Below are 25,189 nucleotides of genomic sequence, written 5' to 3' on the forward strand. Positions count from 1 at the left end.
GTTCAGTGTTTGTTTACCTCGCGCGGGGGAGAGGGGAAGGGACGCAGTGCTCCGTGCTTCCCTTGTTATCCTCGTGCTCCCGGCCTTGTAGCGGTGCCGTGGCGGGGCGTGTAGGCGTTGACATGTAAGCCCCGGTCGTCTACCCTCCGTGCCCTATGGGGGTCCGTGGACGGGGCAGGTAGTTTGGGTTAACCCGTCCGCTGCGGTTGGCACGGGTTTGGATTTCACTGTTAGCCTAGTTTCATATATATAGTTTCATGTCTTTCTCTGTCTCTGTGGTGGATAGTGGAGTGTTTCCCATGTGGTATTGGTGTGCTGGATATCCTCTCCCAAGGTGCAGGACTACATTTTCTTCATTGAATTGTAGCCACTTTTGTTCCTCCTGTAGCTTGATGAGGTCTTCTGCTAGGAAATGCACATTCAAAGGGACAAATATACTTTTCCCATTTCATTTCAACAGAGTAAATTTTAATGTAAGTGGAATTTTTCCATGTTGAGAATATGCTAACAGCTCCTCATTTTCATTTTCCATTTCCATCTTGCAGCACTCACGGTCATCGGCACTGCCCATACACTCAGTCCACCCTGGCGGGGACCTCACCAATGACCTCCATGAAAACAGGGTCCCAGACAAGCCAGTTGGTCTGAAGGGTGAGTGTTTCCCTCAGTGTTGTGATTTACATCCTCTGTCCCCTTCAAATTGTCCCTCCTACCTCCTTATCCATCACTTACATTCTTAATTCCCAACAAACAGTATAAACCTAATATATGTGTTGTGCATAGAATTTAGGATAACTTACAGGTACAATACATTTGTATAATTTTGTTTTCATGGTACAAAATATTCATGTTTGGAAGCCATGATAAAACCTACATAGTGATCATGATGGTGGAGTCACTGTGTTATCTGCAGTGTCTTGTGGTCCATTACAGCCGTGGCGCTGACTGACCACATCAGGGTGTGTTGGCAGCCCCCCGCACAGCACAATGTGCTGCTGTGCGGCTACACCATTGCCTGGGACCAAGGCGTGGCGGACATCTACTCCAAGATCGTGGACAGCAAGCAGCACGGTTACATCATTGATAAGCTGGGTGTGTAAGATGATCATTTGTGACTAATTTTCCATTTTCTGGCCTAGTAGTATGCAGACCTGCAGTGTGATTCTCCACAAGACAGGGATTTTGAATTAGCCACTTCTACATTTGTGTTGAGCCAAGAGAAGGTAAAGATTTTGTTAGCCTGTCAAATGCGATTGGCACGGATTTGCCTTCACTGTTAGTCTGGTAACCTTTCTCTGCCTCTCTGGTGGACAGTGGAGTGTTTCCCATGTGGTATTGGTGTGCTGGATATCCCCTCCCAAGGTGCAGGACTTTACATTTTTCTTCACTGAATTTTAGTAGAAACATTTTGATCCATTTTTATAGCTTGGTGAGGTCTTCTGGTAGGAAATCCACAGTCAATGGGTTAAATGATATCATAGTTAACCATTTATTGAGTCTGGAGTTAACATTACATTCACCCCCCCCAAAAAAAATGATGATGGAGTCCATAACAAGTTTTCATTTAAGCAAAGTAAAGTGAAGGTAGAGATCTTGCTAAGTAGATCATAGTTAAACATTTATTGAGTCTGTTAACATTTCACACACACACACACACACACACACACACACACACACAAACACACACAGAAAAGTATTTACACACCATCATAAAGTTAGCTCTCCATATTGTGAAGACCCTGGACCATGAGAGCAATTATTGATGGAAAGGAGGTGGTATTCTGAGTTGCCATTTTCAGACTCATCATCGTTCAGGCTCATTCCTCTGTCTGCCCTGAACTCTCAGATATTTCCTGGGTGGTCATAATGTTAGTCAGGTTATTCATTGGTTATCTGTGGCCTGTTATCTGTCTTTCTACCTGTTGTCTGTTAGTCTATCTTATTTGTTATCTGTTCTGCCCAGTTTAACCCCTTGACTGCGGATTTCCTAGCAGCAGACCTCGCCAAGCTACAGGAATGGAACAAAAAGTGTCCGTGGCTACAGTTCAGTGAAGAAAAGTGTAGTCCTGCACCTTGGGAGGGGATATCCAGCACACCAATACCACATGGGAAACACTCCACTATCCACCACAGACAGAGAGAGAAAGACCTGGGACTATGTTACCAGGCTACCAGTGAAGGCAAAATCCGTGCCAATCACAGCGGACGGGTTAAGGGTCGTGAAAAAATTGTTGTATTGTTACGATTAGGTCCATAACAAGTTCTCCATCTCCTCAGAACCCAACATGGAGTTTGTGATAAGCCTGCGAGCCTTCAACAACGTGGGTGACGGGCAACCGGTGTACCAGCAAGTCCACACCCAGCCAGAGGAGGAGGAGGTGGTGGCACCCACGCTGGACCCGGCGGTGTGGGTGAAGGCCGTGGTGCTGACGCCCTTCACCGTGGTGCTGCAGTGGGCAGACACCATGCTGAGCCAGAACCAGGTGATTTATTTATTTATTTATTTATTATTATTATTATTATTTTTTTTTCAAGGGAGGCAACTCAAGGTAAACAAATTAAACAACAATTAAAAGGCCACTAGATGCCGTTCCAAACACAAGCATGAAGAATGGGAGGTCAAAGAGGTCAGTTTTGGGTAGTGTTGCTGGGCTGCTTCAGGGAGGGCAGTCATCAGCTGGAAAATATATGTTTTATCTCATGTTCTTTGTGCACTGTGTCACGACTTGCCACTTGCATCAACACAGCAGCGGAAAAGTTAGTCATTTGTCAAGGAACTTATTCACCACTTACACATTCTTGTTTCCCTGCACACTCCTTATTCGCCTCATATCCACCTCTCCACATCCTTATTCGTAACTTGCATCCTTCTCCTCCTACAAACAGCCCCTCATTCACCTCATATCTTCCTCTCTATATCCTTGTCCATTACTTACTCATACTCTCGTCCCAGCAAACTCCTTATTCACCTCACGTCCACCTCACACATCCTTATCCATAACTCATGCATCCTCTTTTCCTGCAAACAGTCCCTTATACACCTCATATCCTCCCTCATACATCCTTATCCTTCACTTACATCCTCTTTTCCTGCAAGCACTCCCTCACACCCTTCCTATCCTCCTGTCATTCATGTCTCATTTCACAAGCCAGTCCTTCATCCAGTGACCTTTCTTATGTTTTCCCTCCGTCCTTGTACCTGACTCCCTGTTAATACTGACCTTTGACTCCTGCAGTACAACAGCTGCACCACCTTCTCGTCCTCATCCTCCAGCCGCTACGTCAACGCCACGGATGTGACCTGCCTCATTGACAGCCTCAAGCCATCAACAGTGTGTGAGTTTGCTGTGAAGACCATCAGGGTGAGACCACAGTGCTGGAAGCCTTCGTTCTTCTTTCAGTAAATATTCACTCAGTCCTGCAACACTTCTCAAGGAAATCCTGCACAGCTGAATCCTTGCTGTGATGAGGCACAGAGAAATTATGACTCATAGGGTGAGCTATTATTAGTGTTTGAGATATTGATTTTTTCATTGACCTTTTGCAAATACTTAAAAATGAACCTTACATAATGGTATTAGAAACAGCACAGCAGGGTTGGCAATTATTTAATCAAATTGATTTAATCAAATGATTAAATCATTGATTTTATTTGTATTTTTTCTGAGTAAAAGTATTCCATAGGTTAAATGATGTGCTCCAAAGATGATAAAGTAAAACAACCTATTCATGTGCAATGATTCATTTATTCTCTTCAAAGTATAAAAAAAGGATTCCTACATTATTATATCCTCCTGCGCTAATGTTGCCAACTTGACATGTTTTTTACTAGGTAAAAAATCAGCCTCCTTTAGTCTTTACTAACTTGGCCGGCAATGTATCATAATAGCAACCAAGGTTTGCAACCAAACCGTAACAGAATAGAAGTAGATATTCTTCTGTATGGTAATAATATAATATTTTGTCATGAAAATGACAACTTCAGGCAACTCTATCTGTCCTAAACCTGCTCCTGTACCAACTACAAACAAGTACTGAACAAGTATGTATCTGGATCCTTGACTGTGCTCAGACTTACAGGCCTAAACTTAAACTTAAAGTAACCTATGAAAACTTTTGAATCACTCACCAGGATATATATATATATATATATATATATATATATATATACATATATAAATAAATATATATATATATATATATATATATATATATATATATATATATATATATTGAGGGTATATATGGGCAGGAGATTTTCTCTTAAACATGTCTGGTTAAACGTGATAGTCAGTTCAATGTTAACTATTTTCTTTAGAAAATTCTCTTTCTCTCGGATAATAGTCCTATTCTCTTTTGTCAATTTGGTGATGACTTCACCGTAAGTGGTCATCTTTGTATCCAGATCGCGATTTCGGGTTTCTTAACCCTTCTTCAGTGGCTTCAAGTGTTCGGTGGAGGTAGTTTTCTGTTCGCTGGTGGAGAGAGAATGGCTGGTGCACGCCGGGTGCCCGGTATTTAAGGCGTGTCGTCTCCCTCCCCGTGTTGCGCACCGGCTGCTGATTGGTTAGGCTGGTGCGCAGCACTCCTGCGCATACTCGGGAGAGCCTGTAGATCTAGGGCCTGCTTGTTTAAGTTGGGCTCCATTTCTTTTATGTTGAGGCTTCTAGAATCAGGAGGCGTCGTTCGTCAGGGCATCTTGCGATTATGTCTGTGTTTTCTTCTAAAATTTTCCTTGTTAGCACTGTATTGTGCTTCTGTAGTAGGTGTTGGCGCGGGGCTCCGGATGTCAGGTGGTAGCTCATTCGCCTGCTCAGCTTCATCGTTGTCATGCCGATGTAGGTTGAGGGGAGGGCTTCGCAGATCCCTCGTTTACAAATAAACCTATAAACGACATGCGACTCCTGTGTAGGCGTCTTTTCTTCTTGGGGGCTGTTTCTCATAATTAGGTGGCTTGTTTTCTTGCTCTTGTAGTATATGACGATGTTCAGTTTCTTCTCGGGATCTGTTGGTGTGACGTTTCTTCTTATGATTTGTTTCATTATTCTTTCATCTTCTTTATACGCAGTAGAGAAGTGTGATTTGTAATAAATATTGATGTTATTTTTCTCCTCGGTTGTGTTGCTGGTTGCAGCGTGCCATTGATCCATTATTTTCCTGGTTTGCCTGTAGATGTCTGCTTTGTCAAAACCGTTGTTGAGTAGTACCTGGGTAGACCGATCTATTTCATGGTGGACTTGCTGCCAGTTACTACAGTGGGTGAGTGCTCTCCGGATGTAGGCCCCTATGGTGGAGTCTTTGTAGCGTTTGGGGCACTCGCTCCTTCCATTGAGACAGTGACCTGGGTTAGTAGCCTTCACGTAGACAGCAGTGTTGAAGGCGTCTTGATCTTTTTTGACGAGGATATCCAGGAAAGGCATGGATCCGTTGGTGCTATGCTCGATGGTGAAGTTTAATCCGGATAATTCTTGAAGGAGTCTTCTGAGATGTTCGGCGTCCTCGGTGCTTGTGGTTTTGATGAAAATGTCGTCGATGTGGCGGCAGTATATATCAGGTCTCTTGGTGGTCTTAAAGGCTTCTTCCTCTATGCAGCCCATGAAGAAGTTCGCCATCAGGACTCCCAGCGGGGAGCCCATGGCGACTCCATCCACTTGTTGATACTTGTTACCTCTAGGGCAGGTGAATGGTGCCTCTTTTGTGCAGCACTCAAGAAGGCTGCGTAGCGTTGGCTCAGGGATGTCTAGGCTCGGGGTGTCGTCATTATGATAAACTCGTTGCAAGATGTATTCGATGGTTCGGTCGATAGGGACGTTCGTAAATAATGATTCCACATCCAGAGAAGCGATGTTTCCCTTCGTGTTGTTTGACTTGAGGATGTCAAGTCAGCTGCTGAGGTCAGGCTGTGGTGGATGGTACATAAGGTGTCAGCGTAGCTCACAGCCTCTTCGCTATGGTGTAGGTTGGCGTGGGGATTTGCGATATGATGGGCCTTAGTTTGTTTCCAGGCTTGTGTATCTTCACGTTGCCGTAGCAGTATCCCATTTATATTCTCCAGAAAGCTTGTTGAACTTGATGGTGTTGCTTGCAATGTTACTGGTAGAAATCAGCTTGTTTAGTTTCTTTTCAAACTTTCTGTGGGGTCCTTTGTTATCTTGGTGAACTTGGTTTCGTCCTTCAGGATGTCGTCCATTTTATCCATGTATTCAGAGGTGTTCATTATGACGTATGATGCAGACTTGTCGGCTTTTCTTACAGTGATGTTATGGTCTGCTTTAAGTTGCTTAGCGGCTTCAATGTGTCGTTCTTCTACGATCTTGCTTTTGCAGTTTCCTCTTGATTTGGATGCTTCTGCGACGACTTCTTGCTGGAATGTTGGCTGCACAGTAACTTCACCTCGCCTGGCTAGGTTTGCGATGTCGTCGAGTAGAATCTCACATTCTACTCTTTTTTGGTGTTTCCTCGGCTTTGTCATGACATGGCAGTTGAGACCGAAGTTTAGTAGTTCCTCTTGATCAGGTGTCAGGGTCTTGTCTGATAAATTAATGTAACCCTTGATGGGCCGGGTTTGTTTGAGCTCGCCTCCATTAAGGTTGATCAGCTTCCTCTGGTTAGATCTTGTGGTGGAGCTGCGGTGTTGGTCAATTATATTCTTCAACATGGAGTCTATGGTATCTTTAAGCGTTGCACTAATGTTTGCTTTGTTCTACCTTTCTTCAGTTTCCCGGAATTTGGTGCGGAGTTCTGGTAGTTTACTCTGCAGTTCTTGAATCCTCCTCTTCAAGCAGCAACACGCCTTAAATACCGGGCACCCGGCGTGCACCAGCCATTCTCTCTCCACCAGCGAGCAGAAAACTACTCCTCCACCGAACACTTCAAGCCACTGAAGAAGGGTTAAGAAACCCGAAATCGCGATCTGGATACAAAGATGACCACTTACGGTGAAGTCATCACCAAATTGACAAAAGAGAATAGGACTATTATCCGAGAGAAAGAGAATTTTCTAAAGAAAATAGTTAACATTGAACTGACTATCACGTTTAACCAGACATGTTTAAGAGAAAATCTCCTGCCCATATATACCCTCAATATTCCCAGTGATGGGGCAGTTAATCCCAGCAAGAGACGCCGTCAGAGACCGAGCGACGAAGAAAGAAAAAGCTGCTTGAAGAGGAGGATTCAAGAACTGCAGAGTAAACTACCAGAACTCCGCACCAAATTCCGGGAAACTGAAGAAAGGTGGAACAAAGCAAACATTAGTGCAACGCTTAAAGATACCATAGACTCCATGTTGAAGAATATAATTGACCAACACCACAGCTCCACCACAAGATCTAACCAGAGGAAGCTGATCAACCTTAATGGAGGCGAGCTCAAACAAACCCGGCCCATCAAGGGTTGCATTAATTTATCAGACAAGACCCTGACACCTGATCAAGAGGAACTACTAAACTTCGGTCTCAACTGCCATGTCATGACAAAGCCGAGGAAACACCAAAAAAGAGTAGAATGTGATTCTACTCGACGACATCGCAAACCTAGCCAGGCGAGGTGAAGTTACTGTGCAGCCAACATTCCAGCAAGAAGTCGTCAGAAGCATCCAAATCAAGAGGAAACTGCAAAAGCAAGATCGTAGAAGAACGACACATTGAAGCCGCTAAGCAACTTAAAGCAGACCATAACATCACTGTAAGAAAAGCCGACAAGTCTGCATCATACGTCATAATGAACACCTCTGAATACATGGATAAAATGGACGACATCCTGAAGGACGAAACCAAGTTCACCAAGATAACAAAGGACCCACAAAAAGTTTGAAAAAGAAACTAAACAAGCTGATTTCTACCAGTAACATTGCAAGCAACACCATCAAGTTCAACAAGCTTTCTGGAGAATATAAAATGGGATACTGCTACGGCAACGTGAAGATACACAAGCCTGGAAACAAACTAAGGCCCATCATATCGCAAATCCCCACGCCAACCTACACCATCGCGAAGAGGCTGTGTGCTACGACACCTTATGTACCATCCACCTACAGCCTGACCTCAGCAGCTGACTTCCTTGACATCCTCAAGTCAAACAACACGAAGGGAAACATCGCTTCTCTGGATGTGGAATCATTATTTACGAACGTCCCTATCGACCGAACCATCGAATACATCTTGCAACGAGTTTATCATAATGACGACACCCCGAGCCTAGACATCCCTGAGCCAACGCTACGCAGCCTTCTTGAGTGCTGCACAAAAGAGGCAACATTCACCTGCCCTAGAGGTAACAAGTACCAACAAGTGGATGGTGTCGCCATGGGCTCCCCGCTGGGAGTCCTGATGGCGAATTTCTTCACGGGGTGCATAGAGGAAGAAGCCTTTAAGACCACCAAGATACCTGACATATACTGCCGCTACATCGACGACATTTTCGTCAAAACCACTAGCACCGAGGACACCGAACATCTCAGAAGACTCCTTCAAGAATTATCCGGATTAAACTTCACCATCGAGCATAGCACCAACGGATCCATGCCTTTCCTGGATATCCTCGTCAAGCAAGATCAAGACGCCTTCAACACTGCTGTCTACGTGAAGGCTACTAACCCAGGTCACTGTCTCAATGGAAGGAGCGAGTGCCCCAAACGCTACAAAGACTCCACCATAGGGGCCTACATCCGGAGAGCACTCACCCACTGTAGTAACTGGCAGCAAGTCCACCATGAAATAGATCGGTCTACCCAGGTACTACTCAACAACGGTTTTGACAAAGCAGACATCTACAGGCAAACCAGGAAAATAATGGATCAATGGCACGCTGCAACCAGCAACACAACCGAGGAGAAAAATAACATCAATATTTATTACAAATCACACTTCTCTACTGCGTATAAAGAAGATGACAGAATAATGAAACAAATCATAAGAAGAAACGTCACACCAACAGATCCCGAGAAGAAACTGAACATCGTCATATACTACAAGAGCAAGAAAACAAGCCACCTAATTATGAGAAACAGCCCCCAAGAAGAAAAGACGCCTACACAGGAGTCGCATGTCGTTTATAGGTTTATTTGTAAACGAGGGATCTGCGAAGCCCTCCCCTCAACCTACATCGGCATGACAACGATGAAGCTGAGCAGGCGAATGAGCTACCACCTGACATCCGGAGCGCCGCGCCAACACCTACTACAGAAACACAATACAGTGCTAACAAGGAAAATTTTAGAAGAAAACACAGACATAATCGCAAGATGCCCCGACGAACGACGCCTCCCGATTCTAGAAGCCCTCAACATAAAAGAAATGGAGCCCAACTTAAACAAGCAGGCCCTAGATCTACAGGCTCTCCCGAGTATGCGCAGGAGTGCTGCGCACCAGCCTAACCAATCAGCAGCCGGTGCGCAACACGGGGAGGGAGACGACACGCCTTAAATACCGGGCACCCGGCGTGCACCAGCCATTCTCTCTCCACCAGCGAGCAGAAAACTACTCCTCCACCGAACACTTCAAGCCACTGAAGAAGGGTTAAGAAACCCGAAATCGCGATCTGGATACAAAGATGACCACTTACGGTGAAGTCATCACCAAATTGACAAAAGAGAATAGGACTATTATCCGAGAGAAAGAGAATTTTCTAAAGAAAATAGTTAACATTGAACTGACTATCACGTTTAACCAGACATATATATATATATATATATATATATATATATATATATATATATATATATATATATATATATATATATATATATATATATATATATATATATATATATATATATATATATATATATATATATATAAAATGCATGATGGGGGAACTTTGAAGTTTTGGTGTGCCAAAATCACACTTTTTCCCACACACTTCTCCCCATCAGGTTTGGCGTGAGTCCCCCTATAGCCTGGTGGCCTCCAACACCCTGCTGGTGGCCTGACCGTCCTGGCCCTCCCTGGCCAGTCCACCACCACCTTCACCCGGCAGCCGCTGCAGCGGAACAATGGGAGGATCACAGGTGAGCTGATGGGTTACCAGGATGGCATCTTCAAATTATATAAAAATAAAAAAAGAGTCAGTGTGCCAAACCACAGTGATGTACTAGACTACATAGTTAAGGGAACACACCTTCACTGACGTGGAAAAGACCTGGATATATAGTAAATAAACAGTGACTTAGGTCATGGTGGTGGGCAGCGTGGGCCAGGCAGGAAGCAAGAACCATACATCTTGTCAGCCACTATAAATACAATTTGCCTGAGCCACTACCGGGCTGGGGTCATCCAAGAGGCCCCTCCAAAGAGCCTACTGGAGCTATGGGCAGCACTTAACCCAGTAGCTGCAGGGATCATGTTTCTGAAAGGCCACTCTAAGCACTGCCTTGGGCCGACCATCAGGACCCACCGGGAAGAAGCCTACCGGCGCAATAGGCCGCGACGTAAAAAAAAGAGAGAGAGAGAGAGAAAATCATCACTCAGGCAAGCCATTTTATAATATATATCAATGCATTTGTGATCAGTTTATGCATCATCTATTTAGGCCCGTCGCTGCTTCACGGTAAAGCCACAAATTTCGCCTGTCACTGGTACACGGTTAAAAAAAGATTATTGAGAGAGTAATTTTGTTTGTTCCAGGCTACGTGATATTCCTCACCACGGACCAAACTGTCGGTGACTGGGTGATGGGGGAAGTGACGGGGGACTGGCTCACCCTCACCGTCCATGGACTGACGCCTTCAAGGAAGTATTTGCACAAGATGCACTCTCACAATGTCAAAGGTTTTGGTCCATTCTCCTCCGTGGAAAGCTTCACGACTTCCAGGTAAGGAAGTGTTAGTCTTAGGGAGCCGTCATTGCTGTGGTGCATCAGTCACTGTTCTCCCAGTTATGCACATGTTGTGTCCCACCACACTGTCCCTCATCATGGAGCACTCCCTCCCTGAGGCTGACTTGAGGCCCATTACCTGCATGCTGTGTGTTGTGGTGCATCAGTCACTGTTCTCCCAGTTATGCACATGTTGTGTCCCACCATACTGTCCCTCATCATGGAGCACTCCCTCCCTGAGGCTGACTTGAGGCCCATTACCTGCATGCTGTGTGTTGTGGTGCATCAGTCACTGTTCTCCCAGTTATGCACATGTTGTGTCCCACCATACTGTCCCTCATCATGGAGCACTCCCTCCCTGAGGCTGACCTGAGGCCCATTACCTGCATGCTCTGTGAATGCCACTTCTGGCTCTGTGGGCATGTGGGTAAACCCTGCTTACCAGGTTGTTTATGTAAGAGACAATCCTTAGTAAAGAGTGTGCCCAGAAAGTTGGGTTAGAGCAGGTTGATGGATCCTGCTGGGAGGTACATGGTATGGGGAAGGTGCCTGCATGGGGACCTGCACAGAGGAACCCCCAAGAATGGTGTCATAGTTTAGGTGAGGCAGGCTGGCAGAGGCCCCCATTGATTGACTGATTGATTAAGCCAATGTTAAATATATTATACATCTGCTCCTGTGTTCCAGCTGTTGACAAGAGCATTGGTGAGCCCCCTGGCTGGTGTGTGGAGCGAGAGGCCTGATTGTGCTGGTGATCGCTGGCGTGGCAGGAGCCATGACCAGCTGGGGGCCTTCTTGGCCACCACACTGTACTGCCGCGGGTCAAGGCGGAGCCCAGGCCAAGCATTGTGTAAGGTGGCAGGACAGTTTCTTGTTGGTGTGTTTCATCCCATGACTCATTTCAGCAATCCTTTACACTGACTGCAGGAACTTTTTATTCACTTTGTAATATGGAGAACAAGGCTGCAGGGCATAGTCCACAAAGACTTAAGTTTGCCAAGATTAGAAAAGAAAAAGAAAGGTAAACTTGTTCATAGGAAATGTTCAAGATGGACTTTCATTTTGTGCTATACATAGTTGCAGGGTAACAAGTGACCTCTGTTTGTGATATCTGTGTCTCTTGGTGGAGCAGCTAACACGTGTTTCTAACTTGTGATTGCTTGCAGTGTGCTGGCTGGGAGCTATTTCTTTAAATTAATTCAAATATGCTTTGTTGAACTCAAACCTCATACCTTTAACATCCATCCTGTTTTGAAGATTGCATGTGCCCTTCCATCTCCCTCTGGACAGCCCTGCAGTACAGCAGCAGCACTCAGTAGTATTTAGCAGCTAGTAAGATGCATCACTTCCTTGCAGTCTTGGCGGCAGCTGCAGTGAGAGCAACAAGCCTGGCGTCCAGCCTCCAGACCTGTGGATCCATCACGGCCACTTGGAGCTGAAGAACTTTGACAAGGGTGAGCGCAGCAACTCCCCCAACCACGCCTCCATCATCCAGCACACAGGTGGGTGTCTTTGTCAGTCAGTGAACAGTGTGCAGCTCATGGGAGTCCTGTCATTTGTGTGGTATTTTTTGTAATATTTGGTTGCTGGTGTTTTGTTGCCAGTCACTGCTGCGTTGTAGTGTGCCAGTGACGCCACACACAACCTTACACAACCCACAGACACTCCAGTATGAGAGTCATCACACATTACAGAGTTTCCATCTATCTCTATCCAGACACTCCCTCCTTGCCTGCTCAAAGTTTCTCAAAGATCTTTCCCCCCTCTCCCTAACGTACTCTTGCACCCTATCCCTCCATTTCACTGGAGGTCGTCCTCTAGCATTCCCTCCCTCTATCTCACTCACATACACCCTTCTGGTCATCTTACTCTCCTTCATTTGCTCCATGTGGCCAAACCACTTTAAAGTCTGTCGCTTCACTTCTTCCACCACTCCACGCTTCTTCCCTTCACCCCCGTGACACATTCCAAAACTCTCGTACACACTTTCATTACTCATTCCATCCATTCTACTCACACCACAAGCACTTCTCAAATAACTCATTTCCACTGCCTGCACTCTAGACCTCTGACTTTCATTCCAGGCCCTCGTTTCTCTTGCATATGTGAGGGTTGGTACTATTATTGTATTTCTCAAATCCCTCTTTACCTCCATGCTCACACTTCTGCCATTCATGATTTGTCTCAAAGACCCTACCACCCTTCTTCCTTGCAATGCCCTTTCTCTTGTCACTCTCTCTGCACCACCATGCTTACACATAACTGATCCAAGAGCCACGGGTCACTCTTCTCAAATGCTCTGAAACCCAGTTCCAGGTTGACCCTGGGCTCATAGAGTCTATACTGTTCTGCACTGTGTCTCAGTGACATGGTGGTGTCCAAATGAAAATCCTGTAGAATATTTCTCAAATATCCAGGTTTACCAAATCGCATTGCTTGATAAGTCAAGACAAATATTTTGTAGACTATGCGTGCCTTGATGGGCAGCCAATGCAAGTCTGTGAGTGCAGGTGTTATTCTCTCACGGGGGGGCAGACCCTTTGTTAGCCTTGCCTTAATGGACAGCCAATGCAAGTCTGTAAGTGCAGGTGTTATTCTCTCACCAGACCCTTTGTTAGCCTTGCCTTGATGGGCAGCCAATGCAAGTCTATGAGTGCAGGTGTTATTCTCTCACCAGACCCTTTGTTAGCCTTGCAGCTCTGTTCATAACAAGTTGTAGTTTCTTCAGCAGATATTTATGAAGGCCATAATAAAGTGAGTTACAATAATCCAGCTTTCTATTTACATGATTATATATATATATATATATATATATATATATATATATATATATATATATATATATATATATATATATATATATATATATATATATATATATATATATATATATATATATATATATATATATATATATATATATATATATATATATATATATATATATATATATATATATATATAAGCATCTTCATGGTCTTATCATCCAGGTATTTCTTGACAAATGCAATATTTCTGAGATGGTAGCCTGCCGTTCTCACCACCTGACTGATCTGTTCTTTGAATGATAGAGTGCAGTCAAGTATCACACCTAAATCTTTGACTGACTTTTTTACAGTCCTAGTGTCATCTTTTATCCGAAGAGTGGAAACATCTAGCCTCCTGAGATCCTTGTTCTTCCCCACAATCAAACATTCAGTTTTATCCTCATTCAGCTTCAGTTGCTTAGAATTCATCCATTTCCCGACATCATCCATAATTCTGCTCAGCTTATCTTCAGTGTTTTCCACATCACTCAGCGACAAATAGAACTGTGTTTCATCAGCATACAGTTTAAAGTCAACTTCATGCCTTCTTAGCAAATGTGAAAGACCAATAGTATAAACACAATAAAATTGGACCCAGTACACTTCTCTCGGGGACTACTCTTTGCAAAAGTTTATGAGTGGAGAACGATTTACCTATTTGCACACAGTAAGTTCTGTTCTCAAGGTAACTCCTCAGATAATCCAGCGCGCCACGCTCAATTCCAATATTCTTACAATCCCGAAGCAATAGACTGTGCTCCACCGTGTCAAACGCAGCACTCAAGTCTAACAAAATCAGAACACCACACTTCCCTTCATCCATAAGCACAAGCAAGTTGTTTACCACCAAACAGAGAGTAGTTTCAGTTGAGTAAAGCCTCTTGTAGGCAGATTCATTATCCGGTAAAGCCTGCACCACCAGCAAATGCTCCATTAGCTGATTTAAGATCACGTTTTCAAGTATCCTAGATAGAATCGTCAAGTTGGATACTGGTCTAGAGGAACTAAACACTGTGGGTCCGGTTTACCTTTAACGATAGGTTTCACGATCGCCGCTTTCTCACTCTCAGGGAAAGTCTTGTTTTCGATACTAGTGTTAACCATCACAGTCATAATATTTAAGAAATCACTAAAGTTTCCACTCTTAATGATGTCACTTATCGGCAAGGAATCACCATCACAGTACGTCAGGTTCACCTGTGTATGATAGTTTTCACCACAGCCACATCCACTTGTTGAAAGCCTGTTAACTTTATTTCAGGGACTGGAGTTTCCACAGCGGATCCATGGTAACCGCGGTCGCCTCTAAAGTTCATGATAACTTTCTCAATTTTCGTGTCAAAAAAGTCTAAAAACTTATTTGCCAGCACTTCATCCGAGAAACCATCCGGAAGCTTGTTAACCTTTCTGTTTCCACTCAAACTGTCAAGCACCTTATATAATTTATTGATGTTCGGCCCTGCCTCCACAACCTTATTCCGATAGTATTCTCTTTTCCGTTTTATCACAAGCCGATTTTCTTTGTTTCTCGCCTCCTGGTATGCTCTTCTTGCCTCATCTGTTTTTTGCATAAGCCACAGTCTTTCTTTTTTCTTCTCTCTTTTTGCCCACAGTATTTCCACATTAAACCAAGGTGCATGATCTCTCAACACTATCTCCTTTTCACTCAGAGGACAGAGGCTGTTATACTCATCTTTAGCTAAACCATTATATAGCTTAACCAGGCAGGTAGCACAATTTCCACGTAACACCGAGCCATGTTCACAGATTTCACGACAATTAATATTAATTTCCTGTATTACAGAGTTAATCAGTATTTCTGGTTGAAAATTCTTTCGCAATCTGAACGTAATCTTTTTTCTCTGCACTGCTTCCCTCACGTATGAAATTTCAAAGGTTACCAATTTATGCACCGGGGACATACAACATATTTCATCAACACACACCCCTTGCACTAGATCACCGTCTATATCGCTGAAAACCAAGTCTAGCACATGACCCCCTAAAGAAGTCATCTCGTTCACTTTATTAATCAGGTTGAAGCTGTCCATCATCTCAATGAAGGCCATGGCAGAAGAATTTTCAGGATCATCAATCCATAGATTAAAGTCACCACGGATGAACACATTTGCACTCACCATATCCACAGACTCCAAAAATGTGCGAAATTCATCAATAAAGACCTCTGCTCTTGTATCCGGAGGTCGATACACCACAATAAAGGTGCATTTCCTTCTATCAATTTCACAGATGACTTGCACTAATTCAAAGGTGTCCCACCTTTCTGATGCTTTTCTCCGAATCTTCTTAAAAGAATTCGAAAGAAAGATCTTGTCTCCCTCGGGACATGTATAAAGGTATGAGTACATGCGGAATGTACAATTGGAGTAGGCCTAGATCTGTACGTATGTCAAAACTGCCAGTCTGATTAGGCATTACAGTATTGCTTTAAATATAATTTGTTTAAGTTTTTGAAAGGCATCCATAAGTGAACACTTTTGAGTTTGAGACTATAAGGAAGTTGGTGTTTTTAACTGTTTCAGATATCAATATTCAACAGAAAGGACATATTTTATCAAATTAATTGAATATTTAGTTCCATATATTTTTCATGAAAGTAGATGTTCCTTTTGTTACAAAAATTCAGAAGAAAGGGAAGCTGTCTAATATTACTAGTCTAAAAGAAGGGGATACCTTTTGGAAAATTAATTAATTGTTTAGTTTTACATTCTGTTCATTAGGAGACACAAATATGACTGTGTTCCTATATTTCACATCAAGAGAGATTTATAGGGTATAGTTTTCAAAAAGGGAATACATATCATATTTTTATAAAGTGAAAAAACTATTTTCCTTATGTTTCTGTGAGTTTTATTATTGTAAGCCAGAGTGGGGTAGAAGGCCTACCCAGTGGGCGTTTTACCCCACATGCAGGGTAAGAAGCCCCCTTATTATTTTTTTTAAATTGTCATTATAGAAAGGTGTAAATCATAATGAGTGGATATGATATATACCATAGATAGGCCTTAGCCTAAGCTTTCAACAGATCTTTTTTTTTTTAATTCTATTGCAAAAAATGTGGCTACAACAGGCAATCTCTCTTAAGGGGGGCAACTTACCCCACCTTACCCTATTACGAATTTGGGAAGAGTATTAAAAGGCAAGCATTTTGCACATCAATCAGTCTTTTCCAATTTGCAGGAGTCGCGTCACATCACAATGGAACCAAAAAAGGACGAGAAGGGACAAGACAAGAAGAAAAGGTCTTCTGCTGCCGCTGCTGCCTCTCCTGATGATGATGAGCAACAAGAAGACACTCAAGAACAACCTGCCAAGAAAGTGAAGGGACGATCCAAGAAGAGGTCATCGTCTGCTACCGGGGAGACACCCCCTCCTCCAGCCCTCTTGCGTCACCAATCCACTTGGACACAGAGCCCCAACCTGGTCGTGATGATGCTGGGGTGTGTCTTTTGCTCAAAATCGGGAGCAAATTCTTGGAGGAGATTTGAAACTCGTAGTAGATCCGGAGTTATCGGTGTAGTTCGTCGTACATTGTAGTACTTCGTACTTACAAATCGGGACAGTTGGTGTGGTTCGTGATACTTCGTAGTACTTCGGCTCCAAAACTCGGCGTACTTCGGGAGAAAATCAGGGTGAAATCATAGTACATCGTAGCATATTGTAGTACGTCGTAGCACTTCGGGAAATAATTCGGTGTACTTCGGGGAATATGCCCTCGAGGTCGACCGAACGCCTCGAGATGAAAAGATAAACAAATTTTCGTAGTGATTCGGGTAAAACGCTGTCTCATGAGGTGCTACGATTTTTTTGTGATTCGGCGTCTGTGAGACCGGGGGGTAAGTGTGTTCTCTCAAAGTTTCCGGTAGTTTGGTCGCTGCTCTCTGTATTCTTTCCAACTTTCTAATTTCTTTCTTCAATGTAGGTGACCACACTAACGCTGCATATTCCAGTCTTGGACGTATCACCGATGTTATTAGTTTCTTCACCGTCTCTTCGTCTAGATATGTAAATACTGCTTTTATGTTTCTAAGAAGATTGTATGTTTCCCCAGTTATCCAATTTATATGCTTCCCAAAGGATAACTTGTCTGTTATTGTCACTCCCAGATCCTTATTCTTCTGTTTTTTTCATGATTCTTTCATTACTCAGAGAGTAGTTCCCCAATATCCGTCTACTGCTCTTACCAAACTCCATCACACTACAGTTCTCTGTATTGAATGTCATTTCCCATTTGCGTGACCATTCGCTTATTCTATCGAAATCCTGACTCAAGGCTACACAGTCTTCTTCATTAGCCACCCTCCTCATTAGTTTAGCATCATCAGCAAACATATTCATATAGCTTGTCACCCCTTCTGTCATGTCAATTATATATATTGCAAACATAATCGGAGCCAGCACCGATCCTTGGAGGACTCCACTGGTCACTTCCGCCCAGCTTGATTTATTGTTCCTGATTACTGTTCTCATTTCTCTCCGTTAAAAAGTCTATAATCCAACCCTTATATTTTACATTATCCTGTAGGTTTCTCCAAATAACTTGTTTATGTGCTTTTCTGGGGATGGTGTGTCTTGCATTGTTACTCCCAAATCTTTTTTCTTCATGTGCTAACTTTAAATTTTCTTCTCCCGTCCTGTATGTCTTCCTTGGTCTTTTTATACTTTTCCCCATTTCCATAACATGGCATTTGTTTGCATTAAATTCCATCTCCCATAACTGGCTCCTTCTATACACTCCGTCCAGGTCTTTTTGCAGTTCTTCACAGTCTTCCTCCATCTACACTTTCCTTATTAATTTTGCATCGTCTGCAAAAAGGCTCATATAACTTTTTATACCCTTTGGCATATCATTTATATATATTATGAACATTATTGGTGTTTGTGTGTCATTTCAGGTAAAATATAAGTATCAAGTATATAAAAAAAACTAGTCCTGTTAGGTTTGTGAGGGTCATGTCACGTGTTTGTGGAGGTCATCTTAGGTCCCAAGGGTGAGGTGTGTGTGTCTGTCTGTCTGCAGTGCTTGTTCCAGAGCCTCAAGGGAAGTGCCGGCAGCCTGGAGGGGGTTTTGGGGCCCCTATTCAGAGTGCCTTAAAGTGTGTGTGTGTGTGTGTGTGTGTGTGTGTGTGTGTGTGTGTGTGTGTGTGTGTGTGTGTGTGTGTGTAATTCACCACGGCCTGATCACGAGTTGGACTGGCTTTCGCCAGCAGGTACCCTCCCAACGTGAGTAAGTGCTCATTATTGTCGATCTCTGGGTACTGCCAAGACCTCACACACCACACAACCCATCCCCCTTGCTCAAGGGGGGACAGTAACCACTCCTAGTCAACGGAAAGAATCTGGCCTGAGCGGGGCTCGAACCGCCGCCTGTTTGGCCGTGAAGACTTGCAGTGCAGCGCTCTACCGATTGAGCTACCGGAGCGGTGTGTGTGTGTGTGTGTGTGTGTGTGTGTGTGTGTGTGTGTGTGTGTGTGTGTGTGTGTGTGTCCACCTAGTTGTATTTACCTAGTTGTGACATACGGGAAAGGAGCTCGCGCTGTCCCGTCTCCATATCCGCTCCTATCCAACTTTTCCTAAAATCATGAATGTTTCTTGCACAAACCACCTCCTCCTCCAGTCCATTCCACACCTCAATGCTTCTGTTTAGGAAGCTAAACTTTTTCACATCTCGCCTACACGTGGTCGCCCTCAACTCCTTTCCATGTCCTCTCGTTTCTCTCTCACTCCACACACACAGGTCCTCTCTGTCCAGATTCTCCACCCAGCTCGCCACCCTGTACACCGCTATCAGGTCTCCTCTTTCTCTTCTTCTCTCCAGGGTTGTGAGCCCCATGCTATTGAGTCTCTCCTCGTAAGTCCGATCCTTAAGTTCTGGTACTATCTCTGATCTCCATCCAAGGGCACAATGCATTCAAACTAGAAATCGAGCAAATAGGGTGCTGGGATTAATTTCAAGGAGCGTAAGCAACAGAAGCCCCAAGTCTTCCTCAAACTATATTTAGCATTAGTTAGACCTCATCTTGACTATGTGGTTCAGTTCTGGTCACCCTACTATAGAATGGATATCAAAATATTAGAATCGGTGCAGAGGAGGATGACTAAGATGATTCAGGGGTTGAGAAACTTGCCATACGAGGAAAGACTCAAACAGTTAAACTTGCATTCTCTAGAAAGGCGAAGGGTGCGTGGAGACATGATCGAGGTTTATAAATGGATGAAGGGCTTTAATAAGGGAGACATTCATAAGGTTTTGTAGGTAAGAAAATTGGGTAGGACACGAAGTAATGGGTTTAAACTGGATAAATTCAGATTCAACAGGGACATAGGCAAAAATTGGTTTACAAACAGGGTGGTGGATGAGTGGAATAGACTTAGCAGTCATGTTATAAGTGCCAATACAACTGTCACATTAAAAAATAGATTGGATAAATTCATGGACAGTGATTATTAGGTGGGGTTAGATACACGGAGCTACACAGGAGCTTAGGTTCAGAGGAGCTGCCTCGTACAGGCCTACCGGCCTCTTGCAGACTCCAATGTTCTTATGTTCTTATGTTATCTTAGTTGCCATTCTCTGTACTCTTTCCAGCTTTCTTATGTTCTTCTTTTCATGAGGAGACCAGACCACTGCTGCATACTCCAGCCTTGGCCTTATCATTGTAACTATTATTTTCTTCATCATCTCTTCGTCCAAATACACAAATGCCGTCCTTATGTTCTTCAGCAAATTCATAGTTTGTCCCGTTATCCTGTTGATGTGTTTCTCTGGTGACATGTTCTCAGAGATAGTCACTCCCAAATCTTTTTCTTCCATTCCTCTGCATATTATCTCACTTCCCATCTTATAATCATATTCACATCTTCTACCACTCCTACCAAACTCTATTTTTTTACATTTCCCAAGGTTGAATTCCATCTGCCATGTACCACTCCACTCCCATATTTTGTCCAGGTTCCTCTGCAATGCCTCACAGTCTTTCACATCACTGACTCGTCTCAATAGCTTTGCATAATCTGCAAACAATCTCACATGGCTGGTCACTCCTTCCACCATATCATTTATATAAACAGCAAACATTATTGGTGCCAGCACCAAACCTTGTGTGACCCCACTCCTCACTGGGCACCAGTTGGATACCTTGTCCTTGATTATTGTCCTCATTTCCCTGTTAGTTAGGAAGTCCTCCAGCCACTTAATCAGTCCATGACCAACTCCACCCCTATTTTTAATTTTCCAAATTAGTCTTCTGTGCGGTACTTTGTCAAATGTCTTTTTCAAATCCAGGTACACTCCATCCCCCCAGCCGTCTCTCTCTTGCATTAAATCTGTCACCCTTGAGTAGTAACACAACAAGTTGGTGACACACGATCTCCCTCCTGAATCCAAACTGGCAATCTGAGATAATTCTCTCACTTACCCAAAAATCCGACCACCTGTTTTTAACTAACCTCTCACATATCTTCGCAACCACACTAGTGAGTGATACCGGTCTGTAATTTAATGGGTCCTCTCTCTCTCCTCCTTTATAAATTGGTACTATGTTTGCTCTCTTCCAATCTTGTGGTACCCTTCCTTCACTCAGCGAGGTGCTCATTATGGAGTGCAGTTTCTCTGCAAGTTGCTCACTACATTCTTTCAGGATCCACCCTGATACTTCATCCGGCCCTGTCGCCTTTCTTACATCCAGCTTGTTCAAGCTTTCCTTGACCTCCTGCACCGTTAACTGTATCTCCTGCATAACCCTTCCTCTTTCCTGGCCCGGTGGTTGTACGAATTCGTCTTCCTTTGTGAAAACTCTATGAAAGCAGTTGTTCATCACTTCTGCCATCTCTGCTGGGGCTTCATATGTAGTTCCATCCAATTTCAGTTTATTGATTGTTTCTCTATTCTTTAATTTGCCGTTCACATGTCTATAAAATAATTTAGGTTGGTCTTTGCATTTATCGATTATATCTTTTTCATATTTCCGTTTTTCTTCTCTTCTAATCTTTGTATATTCATTCCTTGCTTGTTTGAAATTGTTCCACGCGTTGATTCTTCTTCGTCTCCTCCATCCCTTCCAGGCTTCCTCCTTTCTTTTTCTAGCTGCCTCGCATCTTTTGTTAAACCTCTCCTTTTTACCAACATCCTTTTTGGTTACCTCAGGGACATATCTATTCTCGGCTTCTTTGTACAGCTTTAAAAACTCCTCCCACTTGTCTTGGGTACTTTTGGCTTTGTACAGCCCACTCCAATTTGCATTTTCAAAAAAAAGGTGTGTGTGTGTGTATTTACCTAGTTGTATTTACCTAGTTGTAGTTTTACAGGGCCTGGGCATTATGCTCGTGTGGTCCCGTCTCCGTGTCTGCATTTATCCAACTTATCTTTAAAGCTTTGCACACTCCTCGCTGATACTATATCCTCGCTCAGACTGTTCCAAACCTCTACATTTCTTTGCGGGAAGCTATACTTCTTTGTGTCTCTCAAGCATCTCCCCTTTCTCAATTTTTTACTGTGTCCTCTTGTATTTCTGCTTATGTTTCCTTCTGTTAGTAGCAGTTCTTCATTATCTACTTCATCTATTTTGTTTAATAATTTATAAATTTGGATTAGGTCTCCCTTTCTCTTCTTTGTTCCAGTGTTGTTAAGTTCATTTCCTTTAATCTTTCCTCGTATATTAATCCCTCCAACTCTGGGACCATTTTTGATGCCATCCTCTGTATTCTTTCTAGTTTCTTTATATGCTTCTTCTTATGGGGGGACCACACTACCTCTGCATATTCTAATTTTGGTCTAATCATGGTAGTGATTAGCCTTCTCATCATGTCCTTGTCCATGTAGCTAAATGCTACTCCAATATTTCTCACCAAGTTATATGTGTCTCTAAAGATCCGATTTATATGACTCTCTGGTTGATTATCATCCCTCATCACTACTCCCAGGTCTCTCTCTTCATGCACTTTTTAATGTTTCACCATTTCCCATTTTGTATATCCAGATTGGTCTTGTTTCACTTTTACCCATTTCCATAACATGACATTTTTTCACATTAAATTCCATCTCCCAATCCATACTCCATTTCCAAATTTTGTATAGGTCTTCTTGCAATATTTCACAATCTTCTTTGTTTCTTATATGTTTTTGTAATTTAGCGTCGTCAGCAAACAGGTTTATGTAGCTATTAACTCCTTCAGCCATGTCATTTACATATACCAGGAAGATTATCGGTGCTAATACTGAACCCTGTGGTACTCCACTTTCTACATTTCTCCATTCTGATTTTATGTCCTTGACCACAGTTCTCATCTCCTTCCCATTAGGTAGCTTGCCATCCATTTTTTTCATATTTCCTTTCAATCCTCCTTTATTTTCCAGTTTCCATAATAGTCTTGTATGTGGAACTTTGTCAAAGGCCTTTTTCAAATCTAGATAAATACAATCAACCCATCCATCCCTTTCCTGAATTCTGTCTGTCACTCTTGAGTAAAAACTGAGTAAGTTTGTAACACATGATCGGCCCTTTTGAAATCCATATTGTTTGCTGGTAATTAACTTATGCTCTTCTAGAAATTTAGTCCACTGCTTCTTTATTATTTTCTCACATATTTTGCACAAAACACTTGTCAGGGATATGGGTCTGTAGTTTGAAGGTTCATCTTTCCTTCCACTTTTATATATGGGGACCACTTCAGCCCTTCTCCACTCATTGGGCACCGTACCTGTTGCTACTGAGCATCTAATGATGTCGTATATTGGAACAATTAATTCATCTCTACATTTTTTAAAATATACCCAGAAACTCCATCCGGTCCTACTGCTTTTCCCTCTTCTAGTTCTCCCAGTAATTTATGGATCTCTTCTTTGTTTACCATAATCTCTTCCATATGAACTTCTATTTTATTCTCTTGTGGCGCAATAAAGATTGTTTCTTTGGTAAAGACTTGCTGGAATTTTCTATTTAATAACTCTGCCATACCTTTAGGGTCATTGACTTCCACATTCCCGTCTCTCAGTCTTTCTATTGTTTCTTTCGGTTTAGTCTTCCCATTTATAAATCTATAAAACAACTTGGGCTGTTCTTTGCATTTTTCCACAATCTCCTTCTCAGATCCCTTTTCTTCTTCTTGCCTTATTTTCACATATTCATTTCTCGCCATTCTGAAGTCTTCTTTGTTTCTTTGATTCTTCCTTCTTTTTAGTCTTTTCCATGCTTTGTCCCTTTTTTCTTTTGCGTTTGCACATTTGGCATTAAACCAGTCCTTCCTACCCTTAACTTTGGGTCTATATACGGGTACATATTTTTTGACACCAGTGTTATAGGCTTCCATAAAGATATCATACTTTTCTTGTACTTTATTTTTTCTCAGTAACTCATCCCATTCCACTTTCTTGTAAAACTTCCGAAGGTTTTCCATGTCTGTCTTAATATAGTTTAGCCTGTTTGATTTGTAGGATTCGTCCTCTTTAGTAACCTCCACTTCTGTATCAATCTCTATGGTTACATGATCACTCTTGCCCAGTGGACATCCATACCTTAGTTCATCCTTGATGTATATTCCTTTTGTTAGTACTAGGTCCAGTCTTGCTGGTTCATCGTCACTTCTATATCTTGTATGTTCATTCACTCTTTGTATCATAAGATTCTCCATCATCAATCTTAGGAATCTATCTCCCCATGCGTTATCTCCACTATTACTCTCGAATGTCTCCCAGTCAATCTCTTTACAATTGAAGTCACCAACTAGCATAACTTTTTGTCTTCCTTTAGCATTTTGCTTAAACTCCGTATAGTGTCATTGATCACAGTGTCGTGCTCTTCCTTACACCATGAGTTTGTTCTGGGTGGTACATATGCGGTTATAATTGTCAACCTTTCCTTGTTTTTGGTTTCCACATTTACTTTCGCAATTTCAGCTTTACCTTCACCGTATTCTACCACTTTCACTGTTAACTCCTTTTTTGTCATTATCATCACTCCACCTCCCCCTTTGCCCATTCTATCTTTCCTCCATATATCATAGTTTTTATTTATCTCTAATTAATAGCTTCGTTCAGTTTGGTTTCCGTTAAGCATACGATCATTGGTTCTTTCTCCTTTATGAAATCTTGCAGTTCCAATTTACTAGTTATTAATCCATCTACATTTGTATACATCACTCTTAAACATTTACTCTTATCTATCTTTTCTAACTTTGGTTCTTCTTTATCCTCTCTCTTGTGTACCACTTTCTGCCTCGGTCCCCTACTATTCTCCAAAAAAATATCTCCTTTTCTTCCACAGATCTTTCATTATTCTTCTCCTTCGCCTCTGCTAGTAGTTCGTTCCATTTCCTTCTTTCTTCTTCATTTATATTTTTCTTTATGTATATATCCTTGCAATCTTCTGTTTCCTTTAATTTAGTTGTTCTGTACAAAATATCCTCAGCCGCCTTCTGTGATCTTAACTTTATTTATTTATTTATTTATTTATTTTTTTTTTTTGTGTGTGTGTAGGGGGGGGAGGTTTTGTGTGTGTGTGTGTGTGTAGGGGGGGGAGGTTTTGTGTGTGTGTGTGTGTGTGTGTGTG

The 25,189-nt window shown here is 42.6% G+C and overlaps 3 protein-coding genes across 13 annotated transcripts in view; all 3 read left to right on the plus strand.

The window, feature by feature from the left end:
• On the plus strand, nucleotides 1-9,956 carry LOC126992595 (neogenin-like). 5 transcript variants are annotated; one of them, XR_007746659.1, is made up of 6 exons: nucleotides 1-124; nucleotides 546-651; nucleotides 934-1,092; nucleotides 2,278-2,483; nucleotides 3,237-3,495; nucleotides 9,875-9,956. XR_007746659.1 is itself a non-coding variant. In XM_050851410.1 (5 exons), the coding sequence occupies exons 4-5, from the start codon at nucleotides 2,286-2,288 to the stop codon at nucleotides 3,402-3,404; spliced, it is 366 nt and encodes a 121-aa protein (XP_050707367.1). In that variant the 5' UTR covers nucleotides 1-124; nucleotides 546-651; nucleotides 914-1,092; nucleotides 2,278-2,285; the 3' UTR covers nucleotides 3,405-3,619. The 5 variants fall into 5 exon arrangements, 4 of the variants coding, with proteins under 4 accessions (XP_050707367.1, XP_050707365.1, XP_050707366.1 ...); XM_050851410.1 differs by lacking the exon at nucleotides 9,875-9,956 and having other exon boundaries at nucleotides 914-1,092; nucleotides 3,237-3,619; XM_050851408.1 differs by lacking the exon at nucleotides 9,875-9,956 and having other exon boundaries at nucleotides 3,237-3,619.
• Nucleotides 7,899-9,931, plus strand: LOC126992592 (uncharacterized). Its single transcript, XM_050851398.1, has 3 exons — nucleotides 7,899-8,601; nucleotides 8,938-9,047; nucleotides 9,875-9,931. The coding sequence occupies exons 1-3, from the start codon at nucleotides 7,899-7,901 to the stop codon at nucleotides 9,929-9,931; spliced, it is 870 nt and encodes a 289-aa protein (XP_050707355.1).
• Nucleotides 9,956-25,189, plus strand: part of LOC126992594 (peroxidase-like protein 3) — a 26,312-nt gene continuing 11,078 nt past the window's right edge. For 4 of the 7 annotated variants that reach the window (XM_050851400.1, XM_050851401.1, XM_050851403.1 and 1 more), the window contains exons 1-5: nucleotides 9,956-10,009; nucleotides 10,626-10,812; nucleotides 11,503-11,665; nucleotides 12,172-12,317; nucleotides 16,824-17,083. In XM_050851400.1, coding sequence (XP_050707357.1) covers nucleotides 16,842-17,083 — 242 coding nt within the window. In that variant the 5' untranslated portion in view covers nucleotides 9,956-10,009; nucleotides 10,626-10,812; nucleotides 11,503-11,665; nucleotides 12,172-12,317; nucleotides 16,824-16,841. Of the gene's footprint in view, nucleotides 10,010-10,625; nucleotides 10,813-11,502; nucleotides 11,666-12,171; nucleotides 12,318-16,823; nucleotides 17,086-17,449; nucleotides 17,480-25,189 lie in introns of those variants that run through there. The other 3 variants (XM_050851404.1, XM_050851405.1, XM_050851407.1) reach the window with 3 other exon arrangements.

This window comes from Eriocheir sinensis, unplaced genomic scaffold, assembly GCF_024679095.1.
Source record: "Eriocheir sinensis breed Jianghai 21 unplaced genomic scaffold, ASM2467909v1 Scaffold493, whole genome shotgun sequence".
Lineage (NCBI taxonomy): Eukaryota > Metazoa > Arthropoda > Malacostraca > Decapoda > Varunidae > Eriocheir > Eriocheir sinensis.

Coding starts and splice junctions, on each gene's coding strand:
- LOC126992592 (XM_050851398.1), top strand. CDS start 7,899: ATGGGATACTGCTACGGCAACGTGAAGATACACAAGCCTGGAAACAAA. Junction 8,602..8,937: donor CGTGAAGGCTACTAACCCAG/GTCACTGTCTCA, acceptor TCACACCAACAG/ATCCCGAGAAGAAACTGAAC. Junction 9,048..9,874: donor CGCCTACACAGGAGTCGCAT/GTCGTTTATAGG, acceptor TCTCCCCATCAG/GTTTGGCGTGAGTCCCCCTA.
- LOC126992595 (XM_050851410.1), top strand. CDS start 2,286: ATGGAGTTTGTGATAAGCCTGCGAGCCTTCAACAACGTGGGTGACGGG. Junction 2,484..3,236: donor CCATGCTGAGCCAGAACCAG/GTGATTTATTTA, acceptor TGACTCCTGCAG/TACAACAGCTGCACCACCTT.